General features: G+C 34.2%; 1 protein-coding gene across 6 annotated transcripts; it reads right to left on the bottom strand.

The window, feature by feature from the left end:
- Positions 1-3,357: 3,357 nt before the first annotated feature.
- LOC124442224 (transient receptor potential cation channel subfamily A member 1-like) lies at positions 3,358-14,763 on the bottom strand. 6 transcript variants are annotated; one of them, XM_046992715.1, is made up of 19 exons: positions 14,566-14,763; positions 14,427-14,479; positions 13,398-13,463; positions 10,526-10,791; positions 10,273-10,449; positions 9,430-9,666; positions 8,565-8,865; positions 8,183-8,423; positions 8,000-8,092; positions 7,685-7,926; positions 7,285-7,576; positions 6,989-7,163; positions 6,659-6,913; positions 6,476-6,564; positions 5,530-5,778; positions 5,047-5,364; positions 4,399-4,720; positions 3,858-3,925; positions 3,358-3,792 (listed from the first exon to the last, which is right to left on the bottom strand). In XM_046992715.1, the coding sequence occupies exons 4-19, from the start codon at positions 10,773-10,775 to the stop codon at positions 3,664-3,666; spliced, it is 3,438 nt and encodes a 1,145-aa protein (XP_046848671.1). In that variant the 5' UTR covers positions 10,776-10,791; positions 13,398-13,463; positions 14,427-14,479; positions 14,566-14,763; the 3' UTR covers positions 3,358-3,663. The 6 variants fall into 6 exon arrangements, with proteins under 6 accessions (XP_046848671.1, XP_046848673.1, XP_046848670.1 ...); XM_046992717.1 differs by having other exon boundaries at positions 3,358-3,789; positions 14,542-14,734; XM_046992714.1 differs by having other exon boundaries at positions 10,526-10,794; positions 14,542-14,733.
- Between the last annotated feature and the right edge of the window lie 384 nt (positions 14,764-15,147).

Below are 15,147 nucleotides of genomic sequence, written 5' to 3'. Positions count from 1 at the left end.
TGGAAAAAGAAGAATATAGCACGGTTTTCTGCAGTCTCTGAAGAGCAAGTTGTTTTCTCAAGATGTTTCTTTATATAAATAAAAACGCTAAACATACAATGGTAAGAAACTCTAATGACATTCTCACTTGTTACTTTTGTAAATTCAAATTCTTTCCTTCATTCGACACCTCTTCCAAGCTATAACTAAAAATTATGACTATAAGTTATGATCGCAAGGGAAGAGCTGCTTAGGCCCCCTTGTCACCAAAAATTGCTAGGTATAGCTTAGTGGTTTGGTGTTCAAGCATGTATTGCAATTTAGCTTTGATTTACTGTTAAGTATTGCTCTAAGATATGTTACATTGTAAACAGTAGCAGTGTTAAGTGTTATCTACCTTTGTTGATAAACGGATACACTATCTTCCTATGCACCATGTGTCCACGATATCTTCCTATGAACCATATTTAATCATAGCACTGTAATAATTCAACCAATCATAAATCAATCATCTCATGTGTATAGATACAACATATTATTCCATTAAACACTTGAACACTTCTTCTTCTTGTCGTGTGAGTCTCGGTGTATGAGAATAGTTATAATGTCTACGACTGCAAACTTAACATTTACTTCGAGACAGGTCTGCTAGTGGTTAATGTTAATTTGCGTGATATGAATGATAAATTGATAGTCATGGAAATTTATACATACGTGTCCTTTTCACTTCAAGCATTGTGTGGACAAGGTTTATTTTAACGTTTATTGATCCAAATTTGTCGAAATGTCACCAAACGTTTGGCGGTTCGCCTTATTTTGAGCGTTCTTTCTATGTAACAACAAGCTACACTCGATTGTGTTATGGATGCATGAGTACTCCTCAGCTTGGAAGATACAGCGCTCGAAAAGCCGACGGTCAACTTCCGGCATAAATATATCTATTTTACAAAACTTATAAATAAATTCGTAGCCATTTTCGATGAAAACAATTTTTTTGAAATAATAATTACATTAAAAAAAATTTATCGTTAAAAAATTTTTCATACTTTCTTTACTCAACAATTGTTTATCAAGAAATTGTCTTACAACAATTTAACAAGGTTAAATAGTTGGAATGTTATTATACAAAAAGAATGATAGCATAATGCTATAACCAACAACTACAAACAATAACGACCTTATCTAACAACATTTGAGAAAACTAACCTTCCACTCCTCTTCCTTGTAAACGAGACAAGTCTACTTAAAAGCAGAGAGCCTTATACGCTACAAGTCCCGGGCTTGTGACCGGTATAGCAGAGTTAAAATGTGAAAGGTTTATCATAGAGTTAAGCTGTAGACCAGCTATAGCTGACTTTCACTCGTGTGTTTTGTCAGAAAATTGTGACAATTTAGTTTTGCCGAAATTTTTAACGATTGAATTTGAAAATGCGTTATACTGATAAACATAATGCATAATGAAAGTCGCAAATGCGAATCTTTCATTGAGGACGCTTGTTCCTGGTATGTCTGTCCGAGTTGGTCTTTCATCCATTAGACAGTTAGTAGGCCTACAGACATAGCTATTCTATAAAAAAACACATAGATGTCAGTATAATGAATGGTCAAGAAGAGAAAATAAATATATTGAAATGAACAAAACTTTAATACCTGATTTTCAAGTGTTGTCTTGGTCAGTCTGCATGACCCAGGTGACTTCGTCAGTCTCTTGCTTTCATCTAATTGTTTTTATGTGTACCGTAGAAATTTATTGTCTTATTTTTCATCAGAAATGCAATGAACCCTATTTGCAACTATTGTGTTTTAATTTTTCGTTACTCATACAACACTTATCGTTCTTTCTGCAACGTTAAAATGAACTAATTTTTCAATGAAGTAAAAGCACGCGAATTTAAATATGTCAGTAATATTTCTTTAATTGACGTCATGACTAAAATATTTTATTGTGATTGGCTCCTTAGGAGTAGGTCACCTTTCACAGAAACAACAACTAATCCTTCAACCATTTAAACAAAAAAAATCATTATAATCTTCAGATTTATTTGCATTTTAATGTCGTTAAGTAACGATGATATGATGGGATAGGTTAAGACCCCGTTTACACTTTACAGGATAACTATCGCAGCAGGTTAAATTTTCTTTCTATTGAAAGGCAGTGAAATTGTTCAACGTGCAGAATTGCACAATTGCATATCTTTATACTGTCGTCTATATGTATAGTCTTGTTCCATTTCATTCGAACAACATCTGCTTTCCGTGGCACATCGCGGCTTAAATGTGCATGCAAAACTTGAAGTGAACAATATCTTTATGCAGGGAAACATATACGTTACTATATCTTTTTGTTCCACATGATTGTTTTAACATTCATTGTTCCACTTCAACAAATTATGGGATGTTTAAGCCTGGTTCACACGAGTAAAATAAGCAAGAATGTCAACACTTTTGTTTCTATTGCTGTAGATGTTTACAAAGACAAAGATATTGGGATTTTCGTTCTTCTTCTGTTCTTCTCTTAGTTTATGCTGGAATTTTTTGGCAAATGGAAACGATTCAACACTTACTATCAGATAAATCTTCTCAAGCAATTTCACAATATTCTGATCTAATAACTTCTCAAAACATTTGAAATTGAAATAACCAATTTCCCCTAATTGGAGAATTACAACAGGAGTGACGTCCCTCAGACTTTTACTAAACCTCCCTTGGTTTGCGGGATATTTAATCACTAAGGCCTGTTTTAAATGTCGCATTTTACATGAGCCGAGTGCATTTAAAACAAAAGATGTAAAATGCGACGTTTGAAACGGGTCTAACAGCCCTGAAAGCGTGCGTTTAGCAAAATAGGCTTACAACATTGCTACACGCGTATCTTCGAAATATACAACATCGAATTGGGATCATACTTTTGACAAAACATTTCACTGCATATTTTACTTGTGGGACGTAGCTATGTTTTGTTTTTTGTTGAAGCAGTCTGCAGTTTTGTTAAAACTTAAAATTATCATTTGGACTAAAAAACAGAAAGCAATTGACAACATTAAATTTTGTGAATTGCAAAAGCAATTGCTAACATGAAACTAAATACATGTGTATTTTTTCTAATTTTTGAAACCAAACAATACACTTTAATTCACTTTCCAAATCTTGTGCATTTTAAAAACACTTTATATCCCTGGACATATACCGACATACTATTTTATCTAAAACAAAACTCAAATCATTCAAATGGTTTTTTGTCGTACAGGTATAAGATACCTTCATATCAAGTAAATCAAAAAAAGCATAGCTTTTTCTCATTATTTACGTTTGAGGATTGACAACAATATGAAAACCTCACGAAAACATACCTTGAATAATTTTTAGAAAACAAAAACGTTTCCATTGCGAAATCTTTATTACTTCATTTAATGTGATATGACTCCTTATACAAATTTTCGAGTAAGTGAAAACTACCTTAAAATTATATTTTTAGTGAGTGAGGATACAGTCCAATTTTTGCAGTGAAATACCCTGATAAAAGATTTTGCATTGTTTCAACTTCTACTGAATACCGTCTATAAGTCGGATATAATGACAGTCGTTATATTTTAAAAAACAATACGCGTACACGCAAGATGTATACAAACGAGTTGAATCTAATTTTGGAAATTTTGAAATGCCATTATTTTCAATCATTTGTCTTCAACTTTCGTATTTCCAGACCGTATGGTCACCAACACCATCGTCAACATCTTCTGAATTCATTCGACTATGTTGTCTCTTTAATTCCTCCAAACGAGATTTATTCAGAGTTGTTTCGTTCTCTTGCTTCTTAAATAAAATCAACTTATCATGATTTAAGGCCATACTCAAACTACGTCTGTATTGTTACTTACTTTTTTTAAAAGACGTCGCCTAAACTGGACTATTGTATCTCGTGAAGATTTCTCGCTCTCGTTACATACTAGTTGAATAAATGAAACTATTTATTTACTAATAATAATAACAATAGTTTCTATATTTGTGTAAATCTCTGATCATTTATTGACTTTTCAAAAAATATGTAATGGTGTTAACACATTTTGAAATGATGCAGAAATGGATCATTCGATTGATCATCGAATACTGATCATGAAATATTGTAACATTTTATTGCTGTTGAACCACAAAAATTTGAGAATCAATCATTGGAAAAAAAGGATTATGGATCACACAGGCCTATAATGAGAAATGCATACCCATTGTTACTGCGTATGAAACTCTTTGAATAAGAACATTTCTACGTTTTTTTTTCTCAAGGAAAACGGGATTCATTAGGTTTTTGCAGTGTTATAGCGAAAACAATGCAAGCTTAACATTTCGCCAAATACATAGAGATTGTAACAAATAAAATATTCATAAGAATAAATGATAAATAGAAAAGAATACACATTTTACCTTGACTTGCATCAATACTCTTGCTTGGTTTACCGTTTTCTTCCAAGCTTGCCATAACTTTTTTCTGAAAAATAGCATTCTGCATTTGCAGCTCTTTAACCATTTCAATCAAGACCAACGTGTCGTCTTCTTTTCTCATTTGTTCCGAGTTTTCGTCAACTTGATCAGTGGAAAAATCGGGACCATAAAATATGATTCCCCAAAGCTTACGAGAGAAGCTATCTTTCCGGTTGGGCCATTCGTCCAAAGGATCGACGAACGATACTCTTCTTCTCGTAAAAAACGTGTACCTCTTCCTTTCCATATCAATAATCATTTTAGCCTAAAGTAACATTAAATAAATTTACGCACACATTTCGTAATCTAGTTTATACTTCTATTGGTGTAAAGACTGTTCTAGTTCTCTGTTGTTCATTCATCACTACCTACACTGACACACGTTATCTTTGTTTATATTTTAGGTAGTTTAAAGGCTCTTCACATTATCCGAATCTTCACTCATCAATACCTCTACTGACATACGTTGTGTTAGTTTATATCACAGAAGTTGAAGACTGTTCCGTTTCTCAGTTGTTCATTCACTACTATCTACACTGACACAAGTTGTCCCGAGGCTTCCATTTTGTAGCTTTGTATTTATGTCCTTACCGTCTGAATGTGTTTCTGCAGCTTTGCGCGTTGCATGATGCTACTAGTATCATCAATAGAAAGGGCGAGCATAAGGTTGATGATAATGATAGCCATGAGGACAATGAAAATAATAAGAAGTGTCATCTGCAGCGGGTAAAATGTGTTGTACTCATTTCGATCACCGAGAAATCTTTCTTTAAAATTAAACTCTCCCATCGTCATTGTTGCTGTAGTTAAGATGGACACGCTAAACCTCCGAAACTCCTCTCTGTCATTCATTATCACAGTAAAAGCTGCTCCAAACGCGACGATGAAAAAAATCAAAAGTCCCAAGACCTAAATGAGAAACGTTGACGACATCAAACCTTGATCATTTTATTCATTCATCATCTTACACGAATAGAAAGAAGTGTCATCTGTAGCGGGTGCTGTACAAAGTAATTTCTCTTCACAAACATGTAGCACATGGACCACATACATCATGTGGTCATCTAAACGAACCTTGATTAATGTGAAAAAGATTTTTTTCATCATCAGAATAATGATTCCATAGGAGGCAAACCTTCTTAGGTAAATAACAAGATTTATCCAAACACAAAACAAGGCTATAGAACAGGCTTTCCATTGAAAACTTGTCTTTACAGAGATATTGTCGTTACTTGGTACAGCAAAGATGAATGTTGATACGTAAAGGACCCATTCTAAAACGTTGACATCGTCCAGAAAATAATTCGTCCTGCGTAGCAAAATCTAAACATTCAAGAAACATGCTAAACCAGGGGGCTTCTTTGGCTCATACTTATCATTTTTCATCATTATATCAACGAAAACTTTCATACACATAGAAATACAATAAGAAGCAAAATAAGAACTCAATACTCATACTGTAATTCCAATGCTTATATTCTAATCAGTAGAAATTAACGTGATCAGCTTGCAAATTTTGTCCAGCTATGCATAAATAGCTGTGTGATCTTACTGAAAAAACATTAGATTTCTTAAGAAATAAACGATGCTTATACTCCAAAATTTACATAGCAGGGGATCGGTTGCACGAAGCTTTGAGAGCGTTATCCATAGAATAGGAAAATTTTCGAACTTGTAAAAAAAGTGTCAGTGTTTTCATTACGACGAAGAAATTTTGTAATCTTACAAGCAATGTTTTATTTCAGTGATTACAAAGTTCAAATCTTGTCTTTTTCTTTTTAACGTGTTTTTTTATAAGTTTAAAAAAATTTGCTATCTAATAGATAACGCTGTCCAGGCTTCGTGCAACCGAACCTGCATATAGTCTATACACCACTGTTCGTACACACCAAATGAATAAGTTATTTATAAAAGTAACAGCATAATTTTGTGGGATAATCTGTTTTAAAAATTTAAATATATATGCAAGAATAAAAAATTGAGCAAAATATAAGCATGCTAGATAGACTTGAATACTTACCTGACCTATTTCAATCAAAATTTGAATGCTAGCAGATAGAAGACAGAACACAGTCGCAACCTTAACATTGATCGATGCATGTGGTATTTCTATAGAGAATAATTTCAATTCATATCAAACAGCGATCGTAAATTGTAATTTGAATGCGGGAAGAGATGGTTGGAAGTACATAATAAGTCATACCATAAGACTTCGTTGAATTATTTGGAATAATCGTCGCTTTGTATGAAGGAATACCAAAAGCATACACGTTAAGAGAAACAAGAAAAAAAAGAAAAAGAGTTAATCCGGCTGAATACATTTTCCACCCGAACTCCATCCATTTTGTTTTAAGGTATTTGCAACAGACAGGATGACGTAAACATTTGTAGCTTTTATGACGTAGCATCGCTTTGATGGCGGTCATCGGTTTAAGTTTCTTAGCTGCTTTTCTTGTTTCTGGTACGTAAAAGCAAAAAAAGCGAAATGTTTTTTCATACGAATACAATAATACATACAACTTGTACACCATACCTAAGGCATCATTTTGTAAACACATAAAATCGTATTCAACTTTATAATCGACACTTTCTGGGTGACCTGTGGATTTTCTGCTGTTACAAAGAGCTTGATAAGCCACTTCAGACATGTTTTTGGAGACCAGCTTTGCCATCGTTCCTTCGGGACCGTTTTTTGTTTCGTTCATTATCTAAGGAGTGAAGATAAATACTGTAAAGTCATGATTACAAAGCAAGTCTCCACATTCTATGTGCATCGTATGACAAGTGCCTTTAAGCAGACATACATAAAAATAAACTTTATGCATTAACCTCTTTCCATCTTTCATGACACATCATCACCATAGCGCTATCGTTATCGCCTTTTATAATGGTCCAATCCAAGCAATTAAAAAATTCTCGATCTTTGGTAATGGCTGCTTTGTTGTCCAGTAAATATTTCACCACATCTGCCTTTCCATTACAAGCAGCTTCAAGTAATGCTGTCCGTTGATCTGTATTCTTAAGGTCGATCATAGAAGATTTATGCTCCAGCAATAATTTGATGATATTTAGATGTCCATATTGCGCTGCAATATGCAGGGGAGTGGATATTTTCGAGTCACTAGACAATAAAAAAAAAGCTTTTGGTTAAATTAAATTTTCCTATGTGGTTCCATCTTTTATCATTTAACCTAGCAAGAAACAAAGCAAAAAGTCATTGAAAACTCACCCCAGTACGGTTGCCCCACTATTAAGAAGACAGTTGACGACGTCTGGGTTACAATGTTTCGCTGCTGTATGAATCGGAGCTTGTTTTTTGTCATTGACCTTGTTAATCAAACCAGGTTCATGGCAAAGTATCAATTGCACCACATCGGGCTTTTGGGAAATCACAGCACAATGCAATGGTGACTGATAAGTTTTGGAGAAAACGTTTAGATCTGCACCATGCTCCAGCAAAATTTTCACACTCTATATAAACAAACCTTTTATTTAAGACATAACGTTTTGCGAGAAGAAATTTCAAGGAAGTCAACTCATTTACCTCAATAAGACCTTTATAAGCTGCATCGTGAATGGGAGTATAACCGTCGTCTGCTCTTTTTTCATTTATCAACGAAAGCATAAGATCATTTTTCTAAAAAGTTTAAAGAAGCAATATAGATTAAAAGTAAGAATTTGAGTTAATATCTTATAGTGAATTATAGCTAGCATGTTGAAATAATACCTTCAACAAAATCCTCAATATTTCAGGATGAGCAGTTGCGTTGTGAAGAACGGTTCTATTGCTGTCATCGCGAATAGTGAAATCAGCTTTCAGTTTTAATAATTCTTCAACGACTTCAATGTGACCTTTATCTACTGCTAGGACCAAAGCAGACAAAGAGGTTTTCGTTATTTCATTGAGAAAACCTTTGGACAGTGATCCTATGTACCTCACAACACCGCTGTGATTATTGATCGCAGCTCTAGAATAAAGATAACATAAACTGAAGGATAATAATGCACAATCAAGGATAATAGACTTATTGGTGCTTAAAACACTTGGTAAAGTTGATGAATAGGATAAAATAGTCAAGCCATGAAACATACTAGAACAAATCACGTACAGTTGTAATGGAGTAAATCCCTCTTTATCTTTTACCATCATTTGTTGTACAACCAAATCTTCCATCATGTCCACAAATAGTGACAAAACCTTATCCATGCCATTATTACAAGCGGCATGAATCAAATAACTGTTGGAATTGATTTCATCTCGCAAACAAGGGAGTATGATACCTCCATCTTGCTGCAGACAAACTTGTACTGTACGCTCATTACCACTGTCCAGAGCAACATGAAGTATATTACGGTAATGACTTCCACCATACTTCTCGCCAAACAACAACTCTTTTACTGCGCTTTTGTCTAAAATAGAAATAGGCATTTATTATGAATAAAAATCATTGCACATGAACGATTATTTCAGATCGTGAGATATATAAACGTGTGTCAGTGTTGGTAACGATGAATGAACAAACTAACTAAAATATAAAATAAAATAACAGGGTCGATATGAATAGGTATGAATGAGCAACAGAGAAAACGACAACAGTCTTAACAAAACCTAAAATATAAACTAAGACGACAATAATCAGTGACGTAAATGATGAACGAACTACAGAGAACTCACACAGTCTACTATTTAAAATTCAAACCAAGATAACATGCGTCAGTGCAGACAACGATCAAATAACAGAAAATAAGTGCATGAAATAAATATGCTTTTGCCTGGTTGCAATGGCAAGTTGGATTTCATTTTATGAAATTACTTCGTTCTATTAATCTAGTAATATATATGTCAGTATGGAAATTTATGAGATAACCGACTAACTTGTTTAAGATAAATAAATCTGATGTATATTCCTCACAGTTAATTTTATTATTTGAAAATAACAAAAGGATCTCCATATGCTACACAAACCACTTTACCATTTTCTAGAAACAGCTCAAGCATTTCAGCATGTCCTCTATAAGCGGCGATATACAATGGGGATCTTTCTGTAATATCAACTCTCGTTATATTTCCACCGTGTTCCAGCAAGACCTTGGCGATCTCCACATGATTGAACATCGCTGCAAAATGAAGTGGCGAGCGGCCATTGATGCTTTCAACATGGTTCACGAGATCAACAATGAAGTCATATTGCAACAAATGACGAAGAATATCTACAGGATGAAGAAATTTAGCGTTGACGAATGATGACGAAAGCTTGTTTGTTGAGCAACCCATGACAACGAGTTTCAAAAAACGCAAACAGGAAAATATCAAAATGAAGCAAAAAGATCTCATAAGTCAATGCAATCGTGTGACATCAAAGTCGTAACATAGAATAAACTTTAAGAAATAAGAAACGTTTGCTTTTGCTGTTTTGCTTAGGTATTTGCCAAAGCAGACTTTATACTTTCACATTTCACAATGCTAAAGATATTTTGATATATCTCTTGCTTTGTAGAGTGCAAAAGTATGAAAATCTGTTTGGCAAATATTTACATTTGATAAGTATGGATGTTTAACAGTATTTCATGTCTCACTTTATGTTCCACTTTCATTTTTTAGTTTACCTTCGATTGATAAATAATACACTTTACAAACGAAATCAAAGAAATTTGGTAAATCGAATGATTACTGATAAAACTGTTAAAAGCAAATTAGCTATACTGGGAATAACAATCCGGTTCCGACACCTTGTTTTGCCCCCCCTCGAACACATTCAAACCTTTTAACAAAGATATATTCAAAGTCCACAGTCACGTCACGGCTGCCAGCCTTACCTACGTTACCCATCCTCGTGGCTACATGAAGTACGGTCTCTCCATTCTCAGCAACCACAGATTTGGTGCCTTTTACGTGATTCAACAAGCAAGTAAGAGAATTTCGTGTCCGTGATTCCAAGGCATGAAATATACATGGCTGTCCAGTTTCGTCAGGTTCAGAGAGTAACCTTTGAACTAAATAGAGCGGTTGAAAGTTATAAGTTAGACATGATAAAGCTAGATTGACATATCTCATTCATAAAATACTAACTTTCCTCCCCGGTGCAGGCACTCAATATATCTTTGATCTTAACTTCGTCATCGTAAATTGCTGCAAGTTTTAGTTGATCAGCTTCGGGATTTGTATTATTATTCCCGTTTTGTTCTTCATCTTCAGTGTCTTCCGGATCGATGGATGTCAGTGGTGTTGAGGGAGAATCAAATCTAGCGTTATTAAAACTGCAGTCCTCGCTATTTTTGTATCTGAGATAAGCTTTCCTCTGTTCACCCGGCGTAAACATTTTTCACCGAAATTCGCTGCTTAATCAATGGAAAGTATGAAATTCATGATTCAAAACGGACTGAACGAAAGAAAAGGCCTTTACACAACAAGACAACAATTTACGATGTTATTTTTAACTTAATTAAAAGTCATTACCAACAAGTTGTTTCTTGGAGAATACATCTTCTACTACTTTACATTTATTTCACCAAAAAACAACTTATGCATTTTGATTCATTGAACGCAGTTTGAAGTTGAACCAACAATTAAACGGCAGCAAAATTCGTGCATTGATATGTGGATTATAAGGCAGCAGAAGTCGTGCACTGATGTGTGGATTATAAGGCAGCAAAAGTCGTGCACTGATGTGTGGATTATAAGGTAGCAAATGTCATGCATTGATGTGTGGATTATAAGGCAGCAAAAGTCGTGCACTGATGTGTGGATTATAAAGCAGCAAAAGTCGTGCAGTGATGTGTGGATTATAAGGCAGCAAAAGTCTTGCACTGATCTTTTGATTATAAGTCAGAAAAAGTCGTGCACTGATGTGGGGATTATAAGGCAGCAAAAGTCGTGCACTGATGTGTGGATTATAAGGTAGCTAAAGTCATGCATTGATGTGTGGATTATAAGGCAGCAAAAGTCATGCATTGATAAGTGGATTATAAGGCAGCAAAAGTCGTGCACTGATGTGTGGATTATAAGGTAGCAAAAGTCTCGCATTGATGTGTGGATTATAAGATAGCAAAAGTCGTGCATTGATGTGTGGATTATAAGATAACAAAAGTCGTGCATTGAGGTGTGGATTATAAGGCAGCAAAAGTAGTGCATTGATGTGTGGATTATAAGGCAGCAAAAGTCATGCATTGATGTGTGGATTATAAGGCAAAAAGTCATGCATTGATGTGTGGATTATAAAGGCAAAAGTCATACATTGATGTGTGGATTATAAGGCAGCAAAAGTCATGCATTGATGTGTGGATTATAAGGCAGCAAAAGTCATGCATTGATGTGTGGATTATAAGGCAGCAAAAGTCATGCATTGATGTGTGGATTATAAGATAGCAAAAGTCGTGCATTGATGTGTGGATTATAAGATAACAAAAGTCGTGCATTGTGTGGTTATAAGGCAGCAAAAGTAGTGCATTGATGTGTGGATTATAAGGCAGCAAAGTCATGCATTGATGTGTGGATTATAAGGCAGCAAAAGTCATACATTGATGTGTGGATTATAAGGTAGCAAAAGTCATGCATTGATGTGTGGATTATAAGGCAGCAAAAGTCATGCATTGATGTGTGGATTATAAGGCAGCAAAAGTCATGCATTGATGTGTGGATTATAAGGTAGCAAAAGTCATGCATTGATGTGTGGAATATAAGATAGCAAAAGTCGTGCATTGATGTGTGGATTATAAGGTAGCTAAAGTCATGCATTGATGTGTGGATTATAAGGCAGCAAAAGTCGTGCACTGATGTGTGGATTATAAGGCAGCTAAAGTCGTGCACTGATGTGTAGATTATAAGGCAGCAAAAGTCGTGCACTGATGTGTGGATTATAAGGTAGCAAAAGTCATGCATTGATTGTGGATTATAAGGCAGCAAAGTCGTGCATTGATGTGTGGATTATAAGGCAGCAAAAGTCGTGCACTGATGTGTGGATTATAAGGCACCAAAATATGGAAAATGGGGTATTGATCACCACATAATTGTTTAGTGTGATGAATGATGACAACGTAAAGGTAAGAATGTTTGCATGGGTACAACATTGAAACCAAATTCATTACCATGACATGACGTTGAAAATACAGCAACTTTTAAAATTTTTAAGGAAGTTTTCACATTTTCAAAGTTCATTTAGCAGGCACACGTAGGTTATAAGAAAATGCTATTTTTGTTCAAACACAGTTTGGCCTTAAAAAGTTTGTCATTTCTGGTAGTATTTTGCAAGTAGTCTGGTGTTTACTTTTTATTGAGAAAAAATCGAACCAGGTTTGCTTTGCATATCTTTTGAGAAAAGGCGCGACAACTCCTATTTGTGGAAATACACTTTTGCATTCGCGGGATTAAATTTCTTGAAATGAGTGAATTTCCGATTTTTGTTGCATTTCCTGAATTTCATTGATTTAAAATGTACAGAAAACGTCACATGAACTTTCTGATTTGACACAAATATGTGTGGTCAACGTTGATTTTGTTGGCACTGGCCTAATTTATGTGACTTTATACACTCATACATAAAAACGAGCTGATGAAAGTTTTAAATATCTATGGATGAACTTTTAAGACGACATCGTTCAGTTTAGTGTCGTACTAACAATGTTTCTAAGTTTATGTAACAACAGGTAATTTACTCATGCAGTGGTAATTTTTCAGCAAACCTATTTCGCTTGTACAAAATTAATTCGCTTAATTGTCTTTACAGTGATTGAACACAAAAATGTATACATTGTTATGGTAAAAAGGAGTCGGCTTTGCTTCTGACAGATGCAGTTTTATTCAGTATGTGTAGTTTTAAAACAAACTAATCAATGTAAAACATAATATTTAGGAAAGTAATCTATGTTGATTTTGCCAACATTTAATTATAGGTGACCATATGTAAATGAAATTAATACGACTGAGCAGTTCTAGTCTTACGCACCTGTATAATAAGACTTAATAACAGAGATTGTTCCGGTCAGTTTCAAACCACCAACAAGTTTGCAATCTTTAACAAACGACAGAAACAGTTAAGTTCAGTGTGAGCAGTTAGTGTAAACCAATCAAGACAGCAACAATAATTAATATTCACTAGAAAATTATATCTTGCGCAAGCAATGTACAAAACATTCTTAAAATGGTTGAACAGTTGTTGATCATGACAAAAGACAATAAACTTGATGGCCTTTTACTTCAAGCAAGCACGTTCAAATTGCGGAATTTTTATACAATTCAACAAAATGTAGAAAGTAGCCTTGAATAATCAATGTTTGCCGAACCATTAAATCAAGGTCCTTGACACAGAATATACAAACACTTTTACATTAAAGATTTTTTTATAAAGCGCGACAACATCTTGAATGCGTGCTTCTTCCACACAAAAAGAAAGTCTCTAGAAATACGATGCATGCAATAAGATGAAAGTATATCTCTGTCTTTAAGAATTTTTTCTCGTGCAGAAACATTTTTCAACCTCAGAGTTAAATTCACACCACAGAAAAATAAATTTATATATTCAATAGGCATCTTCATCTTCCACACATACAAGCCGCTATATAAATGCATCAATTTCTTAAAAGAAGATAAGATTGAACGATGTTTGAAATTAAATATTATGAAATCAAAGTAAAGAAATGTAAAGAAGTAAAGAAATCAAATCAAAATCACAGCATGGCTTTAAAAGTAGCTAACGCACAACAAATGCATTTGTCATAGAAAATTTGCTAACTTGACTGACTTTGTTCGTCTGTAAGGTCTGCAAAGATAATATGACAAATCAACCAAATGTGATACGTTGATACGTACAGACGATCAAAGAAAATTTGCCACATAAAAATTTGTCGTAAAGATTTTATTGCCCGTACACACGGGCATGCGAGTATTGTCACAGAAAATTTGTTCGTATGTAAGGAGCTTTAAATTAGATCATACGTACACACATACTCAACAGGGTAGATAAAGTCTTACACACCTGGATTAAGAGAAATCGTCCAGATCAGTTTTACACCACGAGATGTTTGCAAGCTATTAGAAACAAAAGATTCAGTTTGGTCGAGTTTTATGTTGATCGCATCAATAAAAACAACCTTTATAAACACTCAGTCACGTACGTAGTACAGTCAATAATTTTAGGTGATCAACAATACAGCTAATTTTTCCAATCCTTTCTGCACAAGTAAAATAAATTCGTCAACTTCTGAAAGAAAGTTTTCACGAACATGGATGCCGTTTGACTCAAAACAAACTAGTGACAGCAATATTTATAAATTAACTTAAAGCCGCCGAAGCACAGTCAATAATTTACATTTTATACAATATAATAACGCATTAGATATGTGGGCATTTATTGATGACCACGCAAAAATGTGATCACGTAGCTTCAAATCATTATTGAATGTTTATAAACAATGGGATTTCTTCTAGCAAACAAATTTCAGGAAGTTACCGTGCTGTGCAAGACATGACCTTTCTTTCTTCTTTCTTGAACTGAATATCCTAAATATAGAGCGAAATGCATTACGACCCTTACGAAGGAATAGTCAAATAATTTGCAATAGCATCGTAAAGTAAATTTGTTAGTTATGGTCAGATTCATAGGGAAAAATATAACACCAATGTATGATACTGACTTTTATATGTAAGAATACAAGAGGCAGTATAAAAAGACTGCAGACATGTAAATAGGTAAAAAT

The sequence above is a fragment of the Xenia sp. Carnegie-2017 genome, unplaced genomic scaffold (genome assembly GCF_021976095.1).
Source record: "Xenia sp. Carnegie-2017 unplaced genomic scaffold, XeniaSp_v1 HiC_scaffold_20, whole genome shotgun sequence".
NCBI lineage: Eukaryota > Metazoa > Cnidaria > Anthozoa > Malacalcyonacea > Xeniidae > Xenia > Xenia sp. Carnegie-2017.
Note: the sequence above shows the minus strand (reverse complement) of the source record. Positions and strands in the feature narration are given on the sequence as shown.